The sequence below is a fragment of the Melopsittacus undulatus genome, chromosome 11 (assembly GCF_012275295.1).
Source record: "Melopsittacus undulatus isolate bMelUnd1 chromosome 11, bMelUnd1.mat.Z, whole genome shotgun sequence".
NCBI lineage: Eukaryota > Metazoa > Chordata > Aves > Psittaciformes > Psittaculidae > Melopsittacus > Melopsittacus undulatus.
In genome coordinates this window covers 8,107,236-8,129,885 of record NC_047537.1, presented here as the reverse complement: position 1 = coordinate 8,129,885, position 22,650 = coordinate 8,107,236, and the positions used below count along the sequence as shown (strand labels likewise).

The window sequence follows — 22,650 nt, the reverse complement described above, 5'->3', positions numbered from 1 at the left end:
ATAAATTGATGGATGACCATCCATATTCATTGTGGGCATGCTTTGAGAGCACTCCTTGCTCTCATCCTCTCTCCCTCCCTTCCTCATACCCCTGCACAGGAACACGGCTTTGACTGCCGAAACTCTGGACGCACACAGCAGCTAATGGTGATTTTGCCTTCTTTCATGAACATTAAATAGGCCTTGGCTGACCCTGCTCAGGGCTTTCAGTAGAAAAACAGCATGGGAGAAACTGAGCCACCTTGCAAGAGAAACTCAGAGTCTCGCAGGGCATCAATAAGACTAAAGCATTGACCAAGGAGCTTGGGAAAGAGTATTGCTGTTGATTCAGAAGCTGAGGTTCTATAGCAGAATTTATGGCAAGTAGCAATGATTTTACTGACTGGGGCCATTCAGATGATATTTGTGTGAATCAGTCAGCTTAAGGCAAATGCTTTGAAGCTGATGGTTTCCTGCAGCTCGTGGGAGTGTGGCTACATGTTCTAAAATGTCTAAGCACTCATTTGGCAAGTTAGTAATCACAACATAGTCATAAAGTCTCTCAAAGTGATTTTCAGACTGTCATCATTAATAGTGCAATGTTAGCAGGGCCAGCTGAGCCACAGAGCAGAGAGAGCAGGCATCCCAGGCAGCAAAACACAAAGGACAGATGCTTTTTTGTGGGGGAGAATGTGGGATGGAGTGGTATTTGCCTGCATTTTTCCCTAGGCCAGTGACTCCAGCCCAGTTCATTCCAGCTTTGGTTTTTAGGACACAGCTACAATGAGAGCCCAACAGAAGGATTACTCCGTTGCTTGCTGTGTCCCTCACGCGTTGCTCTCTGTGGATCGGTGCTTCCATGGCTGGCCATGCTTCCCTCCTTAGAGCATCCTCTGTGACTCAACAGCAACTTGCTGTGTTTAGAGGATGATGCTAAGCACAAGACCTTCCTTTGCAATAACATAATAACATCAAACCACACTCACAGACAACCAGTTTGTTCTCCCTGGTGACTGGCACCACTGTTTTGTTTTTTTTCTCCTGGGCTTCTTCCCAGCTTCCCAAGGAAATGGGCCAGGTGTCAGGAAGGGCCACATTGGCCAGTCTGCTTGCCTTCATAGTGGCTGCTGCCATGTGTGACAGAAGCCTCAAGATTTTCGGTCAGACAGTCTCCAAGTTTAGCTAATAAATCTGTGTAAGTCTGAGGAAATACTGAAACATTCCCAGCCCTGCTTTTCAGATTTATCCAACCACCCAGGGAAGGAAACAAGATTAGGAGTGACCAGAACGTGTACTGTAGTGCTTTTAGAACATGCATGGTTGGTGGAAGGCCACACTGGCTCCCTCTGGCAAGCCACAGAGCTGATAAGGTCTTACTACCACTGCCAGTGATGGGAAATATCCTTTCCCTTAAGTGACAGAGGCTCGTGTTCTTGGAGGTGAAATATCCAATTTCAGTGCCGGGCTCTGCGAGAGAGTTGTAATTGTATCTGTCTGCAGCATGCAGATCAATTGCATAATTATTGTGTCCCAACCACTATATCATACCGAGGAGCCGGCTCACACCAGACAAAGGACAAGCCCAGGAATGTATTTCCACGAAGCAGCTGAGTTACCAGGGAGCCCCATTCTGCGTTCTGCCCTGCTCGGTTCAGGAGATGCTCAGACATGATTGTCTTGTTGTGCAGGGGGAAAAAAGCCTCCTGCAAAGCCCCAGGATGTGCTGCAGTAGATTGCAACACCCTTGTTGCCTTCATTTCCAAGGTGTCTGTTTTATTTCATGGAAGGAAAACGTCACCATTTATTGATACGCAACTTTATTCGGTAAGGTCTGCCCAAGCTCTGTGTAATGGTTTTTCCTCTTCTCAAACCCAAACATCCAGGAAGGAAAATAACTCTTGAATATTTTATTGTAGCAGGAAATCTCTCTCTGTCTCTGGCTTCTTCAGTATTAAAGAAGAGATTAGCAGATATCCTGGAAGCAGGCCAGGTTATTCACTCTCTTCCCACTGAAGCCAAAGGTGAAACTCTCATAGAAATAGATGGAGCAGGTTCTGCTATCACTCAGCTGCCGGGTTCTTGTGATCTGCAGTGGAATTATTTCTCCTTTAGTGATAGAAACCTCTGGATATGTTTCTTCTCATCTGTAAACTTAAACAACAGTGCTGGAGATAGAATCATATAATAGTTACGGTTGGAAAGGACCTTACAGTTAAGTGATGTGGTGGCAAAATCCTGCTTCTGCACAAGTTGTTGCTTTGGGTGAGCCTGTGATTCATCCCTCATTGTGTCTGAAAAGGGCTGGACACCTTTGGACAGACCTCCCAGGGGTTAAAATTAAGCTTGCTCTGTTCCAAGATCTTGTTACTTTGAGACAATGCTTCTGCATTTTTGTACCCCTCTTCCCCCTCTTTTTTTTGTCTTTCGGACCAATAGTTATGTGATGTGAGGCTTGTTAGAGTTGGAAACATCCCCAAGTAAACAGCTGAGCTTAAAAATACTTTTTTTTTTGTCTGGCCTTTAGAAAAAATAGTAGTTATTGCACAAAAGAAGACTATGCTGATGCCAATCACTGCGTTCCAGCTGAAAACAGGAAGCTGCCCTGAGTGTCTCTCCCCAGCACTTTGACTATGCGGCTCGGACATTCAAAGCCTCAAGGAGGATGTGCCCTGTGCTATGAATTGGATCCCTTGATCTCTTTTTTTTCTTTCTAATGAGGTGGAAGGCTGCCTATGACAGATAAGTGTGTATCCTGCATGTCTGCTTCCTGATCTGTACCAGACTTCATTCATTTTGCTGGGGATTTTCCAGCCTTGCTTCAAATAGGTAACTGTGATGCAGAGATACCTGCTCATCCAGACCTGGGCTGGCAGGTGCCTGCAAGCACTGGCTAAACCCTCTGCCTTGCCTTGTTCATCCTTTTATCTCTAAACCCCACATGAGGGGCTTGTATTTAATTCCAAAATCTGTCTTTTACACTGTGTACAGGCAGCTGAAGAAGTAAGGAGATACGCAGATCACACGGTGCACAGGAGCCCTAAGATAAGTCTAGATCTTGCAGCCCAATGCAGTAGGGAGCAGGCCAAGTCTTGCTAGTCTGTCTTTCCAACAAGTCTCCCTCTCTGGGTTGGTGTCTGCCATGGAGCATTCAGGGATTCCCAGATGTTGCTGAACTGGAGACTGCCTTTTCTCCAAGCAAGAGCAACTTTGGTGTGGCCCCAACATTTTTGTGCCTTCAGTGAGAACATTGTCAGGGAAAAAGAGCTCAAGCTGCTTGAATGAATACGTGTTCTCTGAGTTCAGCTCAGGATCCTTTAGCATCTGTTGTCAATCCCCAGAGGTGCTGTCTCTTGCCAGGTGCTGTGCCTGCAGACATTTTGCTGTTCTAGATTTAAGCTGGATTTCCAGGCAACTGCTTTGTAATTTTTTCCTTGAGGACAAATCAGATTTCCTTCATGTTCCCTTCCTCCATATCTTCTTCAAATCAGATTGAACTTCGAAATGAGAAGTCCGCAGCGTTGATGAACCAAGTCTGTGATGCAGGCCATATGTGACCACTACAGCACTGTGACCTTCAAAAGGTCTTGGGAGCTTGTAGGTCTCTATGGAGGCAAAAGTTAGCTCATATTACCCAGTAATGCATTTCATGTCACAGTAGTTGAGAATAGAACATAAAAGGCATTTTGCACCATGATGGAAATAAAGATGTTAGCTACTGCTTCTTAGAAAAACACCACTCCTGACACTGCCCTCCCTGGCTTTGATCCTGTAGGACTCTGTGGATTTAACTGAGCTGTCTTCACACCACTGTGGAAAGGGAAGAAGACTGTTAGCTTTTATTTTATGAGGACAATCGTAGGAAGAAACAATCTGGTTGCTCTTTACTTTGCTCATGAAAATGTGAAGCCCAACATGTAACCTACCAAGCATCCAAGACCACAGTAAGAATCAGGAGTCAGAGCTGGTGCTCAGCACATGTGGAAGGAAGAGCCTCTGCTTTTTGGCAGCCTACCCAGTGATTCACCACCTTTGGCTGCCGTAGATTGATGCCTTCATCAATGCTCTCATGATTTAAAGAAGTCCCCCTCTTTGCTGTCACTCAGTTGTAGAACCTCATGGGCAGGCAACACCTGCTCTTCTCACCAATGCTCCCCTCAAAGCATGACAGTGCATGCTTCAGGATGGTGTGTTAATAGTAGGACTTACTATTTCTTTCCTTCCTTTCTTTTTCTTTCCTTAAAAGAAAGCAAAGTTGTAAAGCCACTTTCACCATCATTTTTCAAAGCACATAAAAGCAAGCAGGTACCTGATCTCTCAGCTCTTATGTCATCCAGTCCCATGCTGTGATGGAGAGCAAGGTGCAGCCATTCTCCAGGACCAGCACAGCTGAAGGGCTCATGACAGTGCAGTTCAGTGAGACTTGGTTAATCATTTAGGCAGTCTCCATTTAATTCAGACATCCCAACCTCTCCATTTGGTTCCTCCCTCGGGTTTTGCAGACTCCAAGCAGACAGATTTATTGGGGTCTTAAGCATAATCAGGAACAAATTAGCCTCTGTGAGGATCACACGCTGGCCTGGATCACAGCTATTCAAAGGCTGCCTTCCCATCCATGTGAGTATGAATTAAGTCATCGGGTTGGAGTAGGTCTTGAGTATTCTTTTAACCCAAACACATGATCTTATCAGAAGCCCATTGCGTTTATCATCACATTAGGAGGGAACGTTTGGAGCCAGTGCAGGAGTATGCTGCTATATAAATGTTGTGCTTGCTTCAGTGCCTGTCATGAAAAGAAGTCAGTGCTTCAGGAAGGCCAGGGAAATGCTGTATAATGCCTAAAATGAGGCTGTGAGTTTCTGGGGATGTGTTTGCATCACTGGGGTGGCTGCTCTGGGGATGTGTAAAGAGAGCGTCCATGTGTTTGTGTGTCAGTGCTTCTGTCAGTGTGGGTGTGTAGCAGGGTGCTCTTGGGTGCTGGTATTTCACTGTAAGCGTATATCTGACTGTGCATATGGCAACAGGCTGAAGGCTGGGTCTTTTTAATAGGGTGGGTGTTTTCCTTTCTTTTTTTTCTTTTGCTTTTTACAGAAATAAGCCTCTTTTCCTAAAATGACAAAGAAACTCTTTTTCCAAAAAAAATCCATGTTTTCATATGTTTGGGATTTGTTTCTGAGGATTTTTGATTGCTGACCACAGGTTTTCCAGAGCTGAATGTTTCTCAGGGATTTCTGCTGAGACTCTCACTCAAACTGGGACATGGTGCTCCAAGGCGGGCAAGCTGCTTAGCTTTATCCTGCTGCTCTTGGGTACAGCAGAGATCTGGCCTATGCTTTGCTATTGCCCTGCAGAGAGAGGAGCAGAACAAGAGATGCAGAAGGATCAGGTGAAGGGAAACAAGGATTTGCCTCCATGGCCATCACAATGTGAATGAGCCACACTTGTGCAGCACTGTGCCAGCACTGATAAGCCCTACAGAGAAACAAGGTATGTCACAGGGATGTCCAAACTGTGGCTCTCAGGGCACATATTGTTCATGACCAGTTCAAATTCACATTCCCAGCTGGGTCAATATCAGACGAGGACTAGCATGGCCCTTCTGGCATCAGTGCTGTTGGGCAATAGGCCCTGGGAAAGGCAAGACAGTGGCTGCTGGGGCCAGTACTGCTGAGTTGCCTTAGGGTCCATCTGCACATCCATCGAGCCCCTTCCCACCACGGAGCAATGGGACACCCTGGGGAGCCATTGTCATCTCTTCCCTGTGAAGCACTCTCCCAAGCCTCCTCCTCCCAGCCATTCGAGGTGTGTGGTATATGTTTGGTGGCTCTCAGCCATATGAAGATTTTAAGATGTGACATGTAGGGTCAAAGAGTTTGGCCACCCCAGCTCATGCGCAGGGTTGCACTCATGCAGCTGAACAGCTTCCAGATTCATGCTGGCTCCTTTTCACCAGCTCACAGCACTGGCCCAGCAGATACACAGTTCCCAATACTTACCCATGTACATGAGCTGTCCGCAGAGGTCATGATGAAATGAAACCATAATGACATTCTTCCCTGACTCACTTCTCCATTCTTTCAAACTCACACTCTCAGAAGGACCTGGAATTTTTCACATGGGACTGGGAGGAAGGGAGGGGAAAAGGAGTGAAAGTCATTAAATAATTGACTTGCAATAAACTGATTTTTTTCTGGCTCATGGTGGTATTTCACTGTGTAAACTAGGAGGGAAAATAAACAGGGGATTTAGTAGGTTGGAAGTAGCTCAAAATTGAGCAGCCGTTGGATTTTTTGACACCTAGCTCAAGATAGTCCAATGCTACCGGCAGGACTCTCCTTAGGGATCACTTCCATCAGTCCAGCTAGCAGCTCTGGCTAATTTCCTACCAGTTTTCTTTTTTTTCAGCAGGCTTATTTGCCAGACAAAAATACAACAGGCTGTCAGAACTGGATACCTCTGGGGACTGGCAATGATAATACAATACAAAATAGGATACCAACAGGTCAAAGGTTTCCATTTCAGAGAGTACTCTAATGACTGAAAGTCATTATTGCTATGCAGTCTGTTTGAAAAGAGTAGATGGATCTCAGTTCAGTTTTTAATGGGCCAGTGTTACAGAAACAACCTCAAAAATTTGGCATCTTTGTTGGCAGTCTCATTAGAGAAGCCACAGAATAAATGGACGAGGATAATAAAGTCTCCTGCTGCTTTTGATCCTTTCAGGTCAAATCTGAGTCATGTTGGTTGAAGCCGTGTGTGTATGTGGCAAGCTTACCCTTGTACATTGTATACTGTGTCTGCTCTGTGGATAAACAGATCTGTTGGGCCCTTCGGTCACTACAACTGTGAACTTGGCAGTTTTCACCATCCTGAAATTCACAGTTGCTGCTGCTGCTGCTGTGGTTGTTTTGCAGATATCTTTTAGAAACAAAAAAGGAAATGTTGCAGACCAGCCCCTCTGCTGGCGTTTTTCCACCCAAGTTGGTGGAATTACGCCAACACCCACATTGTCTCTCTATGTATTTTCTGTCTCTGCTTTCTTCTGTCTCCATCCTTTCAAATGGAGGTAGATGAAAATAAGCAGAAATCCCCTTACATTAGGAAATGTCATGGGGGAATTGCCCAATATAAAAGTTGACTATTGTTGCTTGTTTTTTTTAATTCACCTTGCTGTTGCCTAGGAGTGCTTTCACTTCCCAGAGACCTGGTCCAGCAGATACATGACAATGATGTTATCAGGTCCGAGCTCTTACATTGCTACCTGTAACCAGCGCTTTGTGATTTCTCTTCCTCCTGGCAGATGAACCCAGCAGGTGTTATTTCCACGATGGTGATGGAGTATGTGAGGAATTTGAGCAAATGACCAGCATCAAAGACTGCGGTGTTTACACTCCCAAAGGCTTCCTGGATCAGTGGGCTTCCAACGTCTCTGTCTCACATCACAGTGACCAGCAGTGTCCAGGATGGGTGGTCATTGGTCAGCCAGCAGCAACCCAGGTAAGAAAGCATGTGTTCTTTCCTGTCCTGGCAAGCAAAGTCCAGGAAGAAGCAACAGTCATGAATGTAGCTCAACATTCGTGTGTGATGTTTTCTCTGCCCGTTAACTTGCTGCTTCACCAAGGAAGGCCCCTGACAGCAGTTTCCCTCTTTCTGAGCCTGATAAGTAGTGAAAAGCTGAAATTCAGTCCCAATCATGCATTCTATATGCTGTGTAGGAGCCACCTCGAGCAACTACCACCACTAAAAAGCCTAGACAGGCTCTCTGCAGCTAGCACAGGCTACTGTCTTGTGGCGATGAGTTCTGAAGGCTAATGCTGAATAATACAAAAGAGCGTTCTTTCTTTTTAATAGTTTTGTGTTTTCTGTCTCCCAGTTTCATAAAAGCACCCTATTGTTCTATTCTGAGAAAGGTCCCGTCCATTCCCAAAGCCATTCATTAGCTTTAACCCCCGTCTTACATGTCTCCTTTGTAATATAAATAGCTCCAGTTACCATAACTTTACCTTTTGTCTCCCTGAGAGAATTAGATCTAAATGAGTTCAAAAAGACATTAGACAAATGCCTGGAAAACAGAGCTGTACATGATGCAGATGCAACAATCCAGATGCAACCTGACTCAGGAAAGCCCATGTTGCTTATTGATGTTTTTTAGAGGATGCAAGTTATAGATAGAGGATATAGATACAGGAGCTGCTTTGTGTGTTCCTTCTTGAGCATCCACTGCTGTCCTTGCTAGAGATAGAGCAGTGAATTACATGAACTTTTGGGTTGAGGCAGTAAAGTTGTTCCAACAGTCTAATTACTGGGGGGGTGTCTTATGGGCAGCGCAGAGAGGGATGTCACAGATAGGACAAGCAGATTTCTCCGTGTATAGTAAACATGAAGTATTTCTAGTTGGCTTGCAAAAGAAAACATCTTTATGCAAGAGATTTGGCCTTGTCCACATTGCACAAGTCTGTAACAAATTAATTACCAGGTCAGTTTTAAACGCACAAAGCTTGGATAGTACCACGGAACAATCCAGAGCCCAGTATTGCCTCTTTGTCATGGTCTCCTTTATTATCTCACACTGTAAAAAGAACTTTTACCTGGACCCCTACCAGTGCCTTCATAACTTCTTTCTCATTTCATCTCCCTGTAGGACAGCCCAAAGCCCACTGTCTCTAGTTCAGGTGCTGCTTTATGTGCATGTCCCCAAGCACTCTGTGCCCATGCAGCTGCTGTGGAAGGCTGCCCTGTTTTTTCTCCTAAGGCACTGGTAGAGATGCAGCCACCCCATGCAGTAGGTAACATATGGTCCTGCGGTGGAATAACCACCACCACGTGCACATGCAAAGCCCTGCTGTGTAGCCACAACTCAGGCTTGTATGTTGTACCTGATGAGATGAAGTTGTCACAGTCTTGTTAAAACAAAAAAGAAGGGGGTTGGAAGAAAGTGCTGTTGTATTTATAGGCAGAGCACTGGCATATCACACACTGCCAGAGTGAATGGGAGCATGCCTCCTGTTATTGCCTGGCCCCTGGGGAGATAACAGTGTGCTATTTACTTCCAGCAAAAGGAATTTTTGCTTTAGCTCAGCTGGTCCTGTTACCAGTTTGAGTACATGGGTTCATTGACCTTTTTAATCATATATGTTGAGAAAGTCTTTGTTTTCCGCAGGAACAAGACAGGCTTGTGGGCTTGTGAAAGCACCTGACTTGTCACTGCAAAGAGGTTAGGTGGGGCAGCAGGTCATCAGTGTTAGAGAGCGGAGATGAAAATTAACCTAAAAGCTCTTCTAATCACTGCATGTAATGATCACTGGTGTGTAAACATGTTTGGCGTCATTATCTGTACAAGCATTGAGCCTTCGGGGGGTTTTGTATTGATGAAAGGAGTACCTTTCCTCACCCAGATATCTTTTGGAGTAGGTTGTGTGCTTGCTGGTCTTGTGCAAACTTTTCATGTTGTTGCTGGGTAGTTTCCTGATTAATCAGAGTGGTATTTCTGTTGGCTTCTCATCAAGAATGCCATGAAAGATATGTTTGAGTGCAGTGAACAGCAATATACAGAATACATAATCTGCCTGTTTGTTAGCCATCCCATTTCTCATAATTGCCCTGGTGCTCTCAAGGTGCTTTAAAGCATTTTAAGCATGTCCTTCATGATTTAAAATGTTTCTCATCCTTAGATATCTCAAGACCTGTTTCTCTGCTTGACTGTCATGGTTTTGCTTGGGCTGTTTCTGAGGAGTTTGGGTGGTTTTGGGGTATTTCTCAGCAATATCTGCCTGCATGCACTTGTTCACTGCTGGAGGATTGTTTATGAGCACAAGCAGGAGAACACTTCCTTATTATTGTAGGGTTGCCTCTGCAGACTGAGCACCCCACACCCCTTTGCTCAGTTCATTTCAGACAGTGCCTGTTTCTGAGTTGGTTGTTCCTTACAAGTAGGGTTGCCCTCACTTGCTTGTTATTTTGAGCTGGATCTGACATGCTGGTTGCTTCCTTGTGAGTACGAGGCCGCTGAATGGCAACATACGAAGGGAGGGGAAAAAAGAAGTTCACAGTATAAGATTTGTTTTGAACAACAAAATGCTTACAAAGAATGACACAGTCTTGGCGAAGAGATACACATTTGAGAAATGGAAAGGTCAAACAGCCCCCCCTTGAAACAATTGCTCTTTCTGCAGAAGCAAGACTGAGAGACAGCCACTTCTACTTTCCTGGCAGCCACTCTTCAGTGCTGATTAAGAAATATTCTCAGTACTGACAGCATCCTATTTAGAGCCAAAGGGGACCAGTCAGCAACATTGCACCAGCACAGAAATGCAATGTAGGGTGTTTGTACAGTTGGGTTTCTGATCCAGCATCCTCCTGCGTGCAGACACTGCTCAGTACCTGTTGTCGACTGCAGGAGGAATTCAGCAGTAAGGGCTTTGCACACTCTTGGGCTGCTTTTTTTCCCTCCTGCTCTTGCTGTGAGTCTGTAAACAGCCTCTCCTTGCCATCCACTGTGTGTGAAATATTATCAGTGTTGATGGACTGCTTGTGTGGAGTTTTCTACAGCACTGCTTATTTCTCGGGGCCTTTCTTGTGCTAAAGATTATTGATGCTAGCATTAAGTCATCAGCTGGTGTGTGTTGGCAAAGACTACAGAAAGGCAGTAGCACTAGGCAGATTTATACTGGCTGAAGGACAGATCCAGTAGGCATAAACCCAAAGGGTGCTTCGTCTGATCTGTTTGGTGAATAGCTGCAATTTTGCTGTGTTGGAAGTCCCCAGTGACTTATTTCCCTGCCTGGTTTGTACCCAGCTCAGGTCAGCCTCCTCTTTACCAGCAGGAGGGGGTAGGACATGGCCTCCTGACACCACATTAAGCAAACCTAGGCTTGACAAGACAAGAGTTTAAAAAGCCAGACCATGGCCTACCCAGACAATTTCCATTGTAGCATCACTGGTAAAGCTGCGTCAACAAAGTGTGCAAAGTAGGAATGTGCAGTGTGGATCAGGTCACTGTAAAAGCTTTGCTGTCCTTCAGGGTTCAAGAAACCAGGGTCTTGCAATGGCCTTCATAGATTCAGCCTCCTTTCTCTCGTTGCCAGTTTGGTTTGGCAATGGTGCATTAACTGTGTTAGTCTCTCTTTCGACAGTAGGTTGTACTGAGCAGGAAGGATTTGGATCTTCTGCTGTGTCTTTTTTATACAGACATGTCTTTGGAGGAAGCCTCTGACAGGTCCGTCTCAAGGGGTTGCTCCATGGTTTGAGTGAGAGGACCAGAGGCAGGTTTGTGCAGGCCAGCCACAGGAGGCTGGAGCTGCTGTTTCTCCTTCCATCTTGCTGGTGGCACTCCTGGTTTTGGAGCACTGATTCATCTGCAGTTTCTCTTTGGGCTATTATAATAGAGAATTATAAGAAAGGACTAATGGATGTTTAGGTGGCTTATTGCTGATCTTGTTCCTCCTGTCACAGCAATGTGTGCTCAAGACTTGGAAGTTGGGGGGTGCGTGTTGGTGATTTAGGGGGCCAGTCTCCCAGTAACTGTGTCTTTCATCTGGTTTCCTCCCAGTTGTGCAGAAGTTGTTTAGACCAAGTAACCCTATATGTATATATATAAATTTATTTTCTTTCTCCCTGTGTCATTGTTTGGGCTTGGGTTTTCCATGTATGGAAAAACCACACAGCCCAGCACAGCTAACCAAAAGGAGACTCTTTCCCAAGGCTGCTGGGCACACACAGATCCTGCTCATTCCCGGACTGATGAACACACTCTGTTCTCATCTGGGTACCCCACAGGGGCTGCTATGGAGTAACATGTTGTGGAAGAGGATTCTTATTACATCTTTCCCACAAACAGCGGCCCCCTCCTGCCCCTATTCCAGTTCCCACAATTGCACTCGTCCAGATTCATGCCACGAACCTATCCTTCCACCAGCAGCAGGAAGATGTCTAGAATTGCAGTATGTCTGAAATTGCCCACAAAAGGAGAAGACAGGAGCACAGAAATACTCTGAGTACTGGAAGAAACAACATGGTAGAGCAAGGGCTCCAAGAGTGGTAAGAAAATACTGTAAGAAAATGGGAGAGAAAGATGATCTCTGCCACACAGTTTTATTCTGTCTAATAAATATAACACTGAAGATAATTCCCCAAAGATCCAACAAAGCCAACTAATAGAGTAATGTTGAACAGGAATGGGAAGAGAGGAAACCTGCAACTTTTAATGGAGAAGCCATTCTTTTCCTTTGGGGTGATCTTGCTGAGATCTGCTTGTCGGCTCTGCAAGCGGGCCTTTTTGAACTCCCCAGTTCACAGCCAAGTCCTGTTGCTCTTCAACGGTCAGAGGTTTGTTGTGGTTGGAGGGATAGAAGAATCCCCATTTTTAATAAGATGATTTGCTTTGCAAATGTCTTTATTATTTATAGCTGAGCCAGGCTTCGAACCACTAATCTCTGGAGGATGAGGGCAGAATCCCACTAAGAAAAACCAGTAATGGAGGAACCATGAGTGATGAGAGGTTAGTTCTGGAAAAAGATGAAGTGGACACTGGGCACAGGGTGTTGTAAGAGGAATGTAGGTTTGCTGTATGCATCTGAGCTCATTTCCAGAACTGGCTGATTCACCACAAGGATTCAGCTTTAGTTACAGAGCCTCCAAATCTAAAGTTGGGGTCCAAGGGGAGCTCCAACACTTTGTCTTTATCTCAGCCTTTCCCTGGATACTACAGAACAGCCAATTTGGTCTTTTGCCTGAAGGCTGGACAGTTGCATCACGAGCCTGGCCCTGACCATCAGGCAAATTCAGGCTGGAATTCTCCTTCCTTGGCTTAACTGATGATAGTTTTCAATGTACAGGGATTAGTTAAACCTTATCAGAGCCACACTGCTTGGTTTCTGCTCCTTTTAATAGAGGTGGAAACCGGAGCACAGAAAGGTAAAGCTACTGTTTGAGGATTAAGCCTCAATATCCTTCAGAGCTGTTGCAGGCACTGGGATTTTTGAGCCTAGACCTCCCTAAGAGCAGGAAGTTCAGGAAGTCTTGAAAGGGAAAAGTTCATATCTTGGATGAAAAGAAAGCTACTCAAGGCTTACTGAGAGTCAGTGTCTGAAAGCAGAGACCTGGAAGGGGTTTGGGGTCATTAAATCTACATTTTAGATTTGTCAGCCACCTCACATCATCCTGTTTATGAATTAATCAGTCTTTAGCCAAACACAGTTTGGCTGTTCATTCCCAGTACAAAAGGACTGGAAAACTGTCCCGCCAACAGCTTGCTTTAATGGCTGGAAACCTTGTTTCCCACCTGTCTAGCTGGGAAAGATGGATATTGCAACCCTTCTGCCAAAGGAACTCCACTGGTCCTCACTTGTGTGATTGTGTTGTTGCTTTGTCTCATTAGAGGAGGAAGCCCATGTGAAGGGTCCACACCAAGGTGAGGGATGCTCCAAAGATGTGTGCTAACATCAGTGCCATGGCTCCTGCTCAGGAATGATCTCAGTGTCCTGGGGAGGTCTCTGAAGTGCAATAAAATGGGATTTCTAGGTAAGCTGTCTTGAAAAAGACTCAGCTGCAGGGAGATGGCTGGAAAAGAGCATTACCCTTAAATTCAATCCAGAGCTGGCTGAAGAAAAGGAGATGCTGCCCATCACCTGGCTGCTTGCTCCCTGCTAGGACAGAGATTCCCTCCCTCTCACCCCTCCATTCCCACGTCTTCCAGTGTTCCTTTGCTCCTGGCAGTAGTAAACCAGTAGACCCCATAGCTGATGTCGTAGCCTCTGGCTGATTTGTGTTAGGGGAGGACAGAGAGAACACAATGAGATGTCAGAGGAGATTCCAAGCAATTTTGCCAGACACTCAAGGGATATTTTCTTCTTTCCATTCCCCTCCCCCCTTAGTTTTTAGAATAATTTTTCAAGAGCACATATGCAAGTCATCTAAGGGAAACGGAACAGTGAGTACCAGGGGCTGGTACACTGTGTTCCCTTTGTGTACTGTGGAGAAAATAGATAAAAGAAACAAAGGATGATGCAGAGCGCAAAGCAGCCATCGGTACTCTCAGAGAGGTTCAGTCTGACCTTTGCAGAGATGAAGGTCAAACCAAAAATCCTCAGGTGCCGGAAATTGGTCCCTTCTTCCTCGGACCAGGAGACATTTACCGCTAACGAAATGAGAGCAGAATTCCACGCCGTTTGTTGTTGCTGGAAGTGAGAAGAAAGGCAAGAAAGGAATATTGTCTTGGGTAATAATAAGGATTATGTGCTTCTTTAAGGAAGTAATGTAGCATTTTATGATCATATCTGCTGTACACCCAGCCACCCACCATGATTACACATGCTAATAGAAAACAGCTTGGACCCCCCCGACCCAGCATCAGGGAGCTGAAAGCCGGACCCCACGACAGTGGTGGTACTTGTTAGCATGAAAGGAGACCCCCCTCCTCGGCCCTTGCCCCTCAACCTGCCATTCTCTCTGTCTGCTGCTGCTGCTCACGAGCCTTTAGATGCAGAGCATGTCCAGTGCGAGCGTGGGATAGCTCTCCTGCATCCCATCCGGGTTGTTTGTCTTGGGTCCCTCTCCATTCAGAGCAGACTGATTCTTGCATAAATGCATTGACACGTCTGCTTTGTTCATGCATGAAGGGTTCTCAGCATTTCTCATCCCACCCCCAGCCCTGGCTATCTTCTCCCTACCCCCCTGGCATGTAGCTTCACCAGCTTTTGCATGATTCTCCCTGTGCTATAGTAAAGAAACTTGCCTGAAACATTGCCCTTCAGTCAAGCCCTGTTCGAAATATCCAGTCGATGATTTTGGATAGAATTAAAACAAGTGATAGGAAGGAGGCGATGGAAAAGGGTGCAAGAGCAAAGCCATAATAGCCTTTACTATGTAATTTGGTTTCATGTTCTGCACAAGAAACCATGTAAAATATGTAAACAGAGCTCTCCAGGATTGTAATGTAGCTACAAAGCCACAGATATAGAGGCAGGCAGGGTGCTGTTCTTTAGCAGAACGGAATGCCATCCCCAAAACCACACAATCATTTCTTTAAGCTGAAAGTAAACTTTCTCATGCCAGGAGCAGAGAATTTATTTTTCCTTTGAAGTGCAGGATTGTCTGCACTGCTCATTCAGAGTCCCAGAGGCATTTTAGCCCACTTTGTCATAAAAGACCTCGTATTTTGAATGCCAGTGAATTTTAGGGGGTTCATCTTGAGATGGCTGTAAAAGGCCTGGTTTTGAGAAGGATGATGCTTACCCAGAATTGTCTTGGAGGTCTCTTGAGTCAGTCCCTCTACCCCCACCTGCAAATAAGTGTATGCTTTAAAAAGAAAAAAGGAAAAGGACAAAATTGGGACCATTTGTATAAACTCTTGGGCAGCTCTAAATCTCTCCTGCATTGTGGGTTGCTCCTGATGAGGTTGCCAAGAGATGAACATCCACAAGATTTCTTCCATGTGAGGGTGCTGAGGCGCTGGCACAGGGTGTGCAGGGAATCTGTGGCTGCCCCATCCCTGACAGTGTTCAGGGCCATGTTGAACAGGGCTTGAAGCATCCTGCTCTAGTAGAAGATGTCCCTACCCATGGCAGGGGATGGAACTGGATGAGTTCTAAGGTCCCTTCCAACCCAGACCATGCTGTGATGCTGTGCTACCTTACCTGGAGCCGTAACTGTTGAGGAACCCCAAATCCATGCTCAGTTTGGGAAATAGTGCCTACAGATTTGAAGCATCACTGTTTCCTCTGAGGTAATTTCATTGGTGAATCTGATAAGAAGCCATGATTCACCTGTCTGGTAAATGGGCCCAGCTCCCTCTGCTATCAGCAGGAGCCTCCACCAGGCCTGGGTTTCCACTGTAGCCTCAGGGTCTGGCTGTGAACTGTAATTCATGCCAGGAAATGATTATTTGCATGATCAATGCTATTATCTGTGTGTGCATGTACCTCCTCACTGGGAGAAGCCCTCATTTCAGAAGAACATCAAGATCTCTTTACCCATGTTCGTCATTGGACCAAAATCCTTATGCTCAGCACTTTGGGCAGTGGATTTCATTTTCCTGTTTTTTTGGTAATTAACCCTTGCATCATCACTCTCAGAGAAGTCTCTTTTCAAAGAGGGAAAGCTGAAACACAGCATAAACATGCTCTTCCTGCACCTCTCCTATGGAGCTGGACTGAGAGAGCTGGGCTTGTTCAGCCTGGAGAGGAGAAGGCTCCTTAAGGGGGGACCTTAGAGCAGCTCCAGTGCCTAAAGGGGCTGCAGGGAACCTGGAGAGGGGCTTGGGACAAGTACCTGTAGGGACAGGCCAAGGGGAATAGCTTTAACCTGCGCGAGGGGAGACTGAGATGAGCTCTTAGGCAGAAGCTCTTCCCTGTGGGGGTGGTTTCTTGTGGGAATGGCCAAGCTTCAGTTTCTCTATTCGCTGTGCTTCCAGTCTGTTCTCCCAGAGCCTGCTCCTGGGAGGCAATGAGGCTGAAGGAGCCCTGAGCTTCCTCTTACAGATGATGCTTGTACCTTAACCCACTCAGTAACAAAGAAGATTTTCTGTGAACCTCCCCTACTAACCTGGGACATCAAGGATGAAATGCTCCAAGTGGTCTTTAAGCTTCATATGTTGGAGTTTGAAGTTTATCAAGAGCAACTGGGGCTGTTTGGAGGTCAGAGGGAAGACACCTGCAGCCGAACCTTTTCTTGGGTAAAGATGTACATTGGCTGGTGGAAGCAACTGTCTGCTGCTCTATGGACTATCCCTGAATGGTCCAGCTCTTTCAGAGGTATTTGCATGGCAGTGGTTTTGTTATTTTACAGTTTCAGTGGGAAAAGACCAGTGAAGCAAGGGGAAACCTTCTGATTCACATACCAGCCACAATGACTGCCTTCAGGTATTAAGAAAACCAGGCCACAGGGTTTAGTCATAGACTCACAGACTGGTTTGTGTTGGAAGGGACCTTAAAGCTCCTCCAGCTCCAACCCCTGCCACAGGCAGGGACCCCTTCCACTGGAGCAGCTGCTCCAAGCCCCTGTGTCCAACCTGGCCTTGAGCACTGCCAGGGATGGGGCAGCCACAGCTCCTCTGGGCACTCTGCACCAGTGCCTCAGCACCCTCCCAGGGAAGAGCTTCTTCCTTATATCTAATCTAAATCTCCCCTATTTCAGTCTGAACCCATTCCCCCTTGTCCTACCACTATAGTCCCTGCTGAAGAGTCCCTCATCCCACTCCAGTCCTAATTAACACACACTGATGTAGGGCTGACAAGTTGGATGGAAACCCCAAGGCTTTGCTTGCTGAGGTGTCACTGTCAGCAGCTCCCTGGACAGCACATGGTAGCTCTTCTCCATACTTCCCCTCCACTCTCCCTGGGAGCCCTGCCACAGCCTTCCCTCTCACTATTAAATTCAGGGCCTCTTCCCAATGCATCATCTCCCTGGATGTATCCAATTAAGGCTTGTTGACAGCCCAAAGCAGACTTATACCCTTAGGATTAGAGGCATGTGTATGTCTTCATATAGGGAAGGACAACAATCGGGTGTCTGGCTGGCTCGCTCAGAGTGCTCTGTGGGAAGCTGAGCAGCTCGGAGGGGGAAGAGGAGCCCCGGGGCGGGGGGAGAGATTTGCACCCCCAATTATCCTTGCATGTGGAATCACTGTGTGCTGAGGGTTGCGTGTAGTTTACACAGCATGTTTACATGGTCCATAACCCCAAACAAAGCTGAAAAGTATGACTTTAACTCTGGAAATAAAAGCGCTGGAAACCCCTGGTTTTCTGCACATGAGAAAGTTTTGTTCTTTAAACACACAGATGTTTTTAAATGAAAAATCACTCTTTTGACCTTTCCTGAACGTGATCATGTGGTCAGAGCTGACATTAACCACTCTGTTGCTGTTTGCCTCCGCCACAGGCGAAGCTTCATGAACCAGCTTCATTACTGGTGGTAGCACCTGCATTGTCCTCACATCTCTTGGAAGATGCTCCTGTGCCCTGTGTGCACTTGGGGCAGTCCAGAGGAGGTGGGGTTAGGTATGAGGGTATTCAGGGTCTATTCCTACTGTGCTGGGAATGAAAGCGTTGTGGTTCTTTCCTCCTTGATAGCTGACAAAATGAAGCTTCATTTTTCTTTCCCTATTTGTCTCACCAGAAATGTAGCAGAAGCGCTTCTAAGCATCTTTGTGCCCCTCAGCCACCTGTGTTGTTCTGATGGAGAACTCCTGGTTGAGCTGAAGTTCATTAGGGATTTATCATAGAATAATAAAACAGGGTTGGAAAGAACCTAAATATCATTTAGTTCCTACCCCCTTCCCATGGACAAGGACACCTTCCACTACTTTTATTGTTGTTGCTTTCTCTCTCTAGCTGTATGCCTTCTTCATCCAAGCAAATCTATAGGACCAGCTTTAGGAAGGAAGGAGGGGATGTTACCAACTGGACTGTAACAAGCCCAATCTGCTTTGCCTCGCGGGAGTGCCAGACCAGCAAAACTCCAGTGAATCATAGAATCATAGAATGGTTTGGGTTGGAAAAGGACCTTAAGATCATGTAGTTCCACACTCCTGCCATGGGCAGGGACGCCTCAGCTGGATCCACTAATAGAATAACAAAGATACCTTTAAGACCCTGCCTTTGACAGCTTGATTTTGGATGCCAGCTGCTCCCAACTGTAACGTTCCAGTCAAAGGAACAACAAAGCTTTTGCTGTCATCGGTGTAAAAGTTTATGGGATGGGATTGTTTTCCCTCACCGCAGCACCCCCCACCCAGCCTTGGCCTGCAGTTCTAGTTAAGCTCTGCTGCAGTGGCCCTAACTGGTTCCAGTTGGAGACGGGCAGTTTGGGAACTTGAGTGTGCAGCCAACAACAATGTTCTGGCTACTGTGTTTGTTTAACCTCTCTCTCCAGTGGATGGATATACAGTCTGTTAAAGCACTCATCAGTCTATAATGCCTTCACACTTCGTGAACAGCAGTGTGGAAGCTGTAGACAGGAGCTTCTGCTGCAGATTGAAAATGTCTTTTTAGGTTTAATGAGACTGGTGTTTGAAAACAAGAGGTATAAGGTCTTGTTTGGGTGCTGTTTCTCTCTGCTGCCTGTCTAGTGGGTTGCGTTTGGCTGCTGTGAATTTGAACATATAGCAGAATGTAATTCAGGGCTAATTCTAAGAATTATGCCTCCTAGGTGAGATGCCAGCAGTGCTAGGGGGGTTGTTTAAGAGCAGCATCTTCATGTTCACTGCTGTGTTGAAGAAACAGCAAATGTCTGATAGGAAAAAACAGGAGCACATGGCAAATTGCTTAGTTACACTTTCATGTGCTTCATTCATCTGAGGCTGTATTCTGCATTGCTGTGCCATTCGAGCTGTCTCTTGATTTCACATCCTTTCAGTGTGCGTTACGGAACGCAAAAGAAGCAGGTACAAATTGCACTTCTGAGCTCCAACTGCTGGTGTTTACCTGTGAGCTTGTGTAAAAGTTCATTATTAAACCCCAACAGAAGAATTATTTCTTCTTTTTCTCATTCTTATTCTTTAGTTTCTGGCCCTGGCTCAACTGATGTCTTTGGGGCAATCCTTTGAACCATGCAAAAATCATCTGGTTTAGGGTTTTGTTGTAAAAAATCACAACTCCACGCTGTTTTTTCCACAGGTCCAGCTCGCATCCTAGATATTTGGATTGCACCTGGCTGGATGTCAAAGCCGGTGTGGGTTTGGGATAGGGCCAGTCAGAAGTGATTTATGGTTTTTTCAGGTATAGCATGTGAAGTTTATGGTTTTATGTGATTTCGATTTGAACTCACCGGTTTTAAATGAAGTTTGCTTTGAATCTGGAGATAACAAAAATTCAAAGGAAAGCTCAAAGAATGCAGGTCTGCATGATTTAAGAATTGAAATATATTGTTCGGGCAGACTCTTTGGAATTGAAATAACTGCATTTTTGGAGAAAGCTAAAGTTAATAACACACATTGAATACACATGCAATCTGGGCCATCATCTAATGGAAATCCCTGTAGCTCCTATTCGCTTTCCTGAAACTAAACCAACTTCTGTGATAAAACAGAATAGCCTTTGCATCTCCCACTCATTTCTGAATCCCTGTGTTCCATGCAAAAGTCTACCCGAGGAAACGTCCCCTTGGAAAGGAGCACTCTCATTTTTGTTGTGAAGCAGAGGAATTTATCATCATGTCACATCACAAACAAACTATCGATGCCATGTCACATTGACTGCAGTGTTTTCATACACATAAAGGTCACTTTCCAATTACTAAGAAATCCAGCCAGACCTTCAGCTGAAAACTGAGGCTCTGTGCTAAGAAAGTTGGAGTAACATGCTATTGAATACTAAGTCTGCAAGGTCCAGACACCCTCGGCTGCTCCAGATTCAAAGGGGAAGTGGCTGTACTGAGGCTGGACATAGCAACTGGCAGTGGGCTTTACTTAGAAGACGTAATCTGCTTCCCAATCCCACAGCCAAATGCTGTTCTTCATTACACGGGTAAAACTGACGGATGAGATTTCCTCTTACTTCTGAGCCAAGTGAATCTGGGAGTAATATAGCATCAGTGTGTTACCCCAGGAGTTTTATCAACTTCCAGTTGATAAAGCTTTTCTGTTGCTCACCTGCCTGCATGCTTTTGTCCTGGAACAGGACATGCTGCAGCTTTTCATCTTTTGCCATCAGACCTTTTAAGTACTCCAGCAAAAACAGGCAAAAGCAGACAAAAAAAATGAAACTTGGTAAAACTGTGTTATCAGACACAGAGGACAAGGAGAGGTTTGGAGTAGGAGCTGCAGTTCCTGAGCATCAGAGATAAGGGAAAGGTGCTGCTGAGGAAGGAGCAGCAGATGAGAAAGGAAGAAGGCTGTTGAAAGAGGGAGGACACAGCTTTCTCTCATCATCTGATGCTTATAATCTGTGCTGCTGAATCTCAGACTTGAGTTTGGGGTTTTTAGTTTTTTTACAATAACAACAACAAAAAAAGGGTATTTTAAACTCATTGTTACTGCCCATAAAAATTTAATATATGTACCAGTCTGGAAAAAGTAACTTTGAATGCGTTTTTTTGCATCTTAGAGGCCAACCTGGAATGACCCAGTGCTGACTTTCATCGTTGGACAGACAACTGTTGACTCAAATCTTCTGATGGGACAAATCCAGAACACTAATAAAACAGATTAGTCCTAAAGCATTTCGGACCAGAACCTAGATGAAAACCCAGAGCAAAATTCCTGATGCCTCTTGAGTAAGGCTGTGTGTACGGTTTCCACCTGAGCTCTGTGGGTTCCTGAGGCTTGAAATGGTTGTAGAAATTGGCTGATTTTTGAGGTGTTTGCAGGAGCCCAAATGGTGGCTTTTTTAATGGTTCGGTGCTCATGAATGTGGGCAGTTTCATTCCTCTGTAGTTCCAGCCCAGTTCTAAATGAGGAGAACAGTGCAACAGCTTTCAGAACAGATTGGAGGTCTGTGCTGCAGTCGGCAAACTGGGTGGTGTCCATGTGGCAGTCAAGCTGCCTTATAATATTGGGCAATAAACAAGCAGGAACCTTTCTGATATTTAGCAACTGCACCACAGTTTCTCATCCTTGGGTAAGATTAACCTTAGGTCTGCAAAAACAATAACATATTGAAGAGGAAAAGCTCTGGGTGACTGCCAGCCCCCTTGTCTGGCAATAGAGAGAGAAAGTTTTCATCTGTAAGGGATGTGTTAAAATGCTGCTTGTGTCGTGGTTGGGATTCTCTGGCATGTGTTGAGTTAAATATAAATAACATTCTGCAGAGCAGTCAGCTGAAAACTGGAGATTAATTAGGTTTCAGCATTAGGGTTGAAATCTGTTCTTTAGCTGGATCTGCAGACAATAGACTGTGTTGCTTGTGCCTCCATGGGTTTCCGATCAGTCCATGAGCTTTTCCATGCACTTGTACAACTTCACTCAGGATGCTGGGTGCTCCACAAATAGATGGTGTTGTAGGATTTACCAATAGGTCCTGCTCCTGCTTGTTCTGTGGTTGCTGTCGTGCAAATGGGACAAGTTCTAGTCCTGTTCATCCCAGAAACCTGCAGCATTGCCTGTCTCGGTGCAGAAGGGGCAGCAGTTTGGTGCCTGTTAACCACCTCCACCCTTTGCCCCCAGGAGGTTGCTCTCCACTGCCTGATGCACAAGTGCTTGGCTATGGCCCTTCACAACCATACATAGCTTGAAGACGTGATCTGGAGGAAGCCCCACCATGGGACAACAGATGGGATTTTGGGAGCAGACAGATCTGCACAATGGAGAGTTGCTCTCTTTAGAGCCGCCTGTGGGCATGCAGACAGGCATGTCCACTGCAACCGCAGCGCCAGCCGTATGCCAGAGCTTAGGGCAGCATCCCTGCTCAAATAGCAGCTCTGCCTGTGTGCAAGTAGAATTATTTTGATGTTACAGTGTGAGAAACAAGAGCCATCAGTGTGTGCAAAGCCTGTGGTGGCTGGCTGTGCTTGCTCAATGGGAAGGACAGGGTAGGGAGGCATCTCTGTATCTAACCACCTCATATGGGGAGAAATATCCTTTACACATCTATGTGCTTGTTTGTCCCTTCTCTTTGTAATGTCTGAGCACCTTTTTGTGGCTAACGGCTTTTACCCTGAAGATACATGTGTGATATGTGGGAATATCATCCTCGTCTTACAGTCAGGGGGCTTGCAGGCTTGGAGAAGCCAAGTGCTGCCCAA

The 22,650-nt window shown here is 45.8% G+C and overlaps 1 protein-coding gene across 1 annotated transcript in view; it reads left to right on the top strand.

Moving 5' to 3' along the window:
* PAPPA (pappalysin 1) overlaps positions 1-22,650 on the top strand; it is a 178,841-nt gene that overhangs the window by 99,338 nt on the left and 56,853 nt on the right. The window contains exon 10 of the mRNA XM_005145618.3: positions 7,277-7,473. Within this exon, the coding sequence (XP_005145675.2) occupies positions 7,277-7,473 (197 nt within the window). The remainder of the gene's footprint in view (positions 1-7,276; positions 7,474-22,650) is intronic.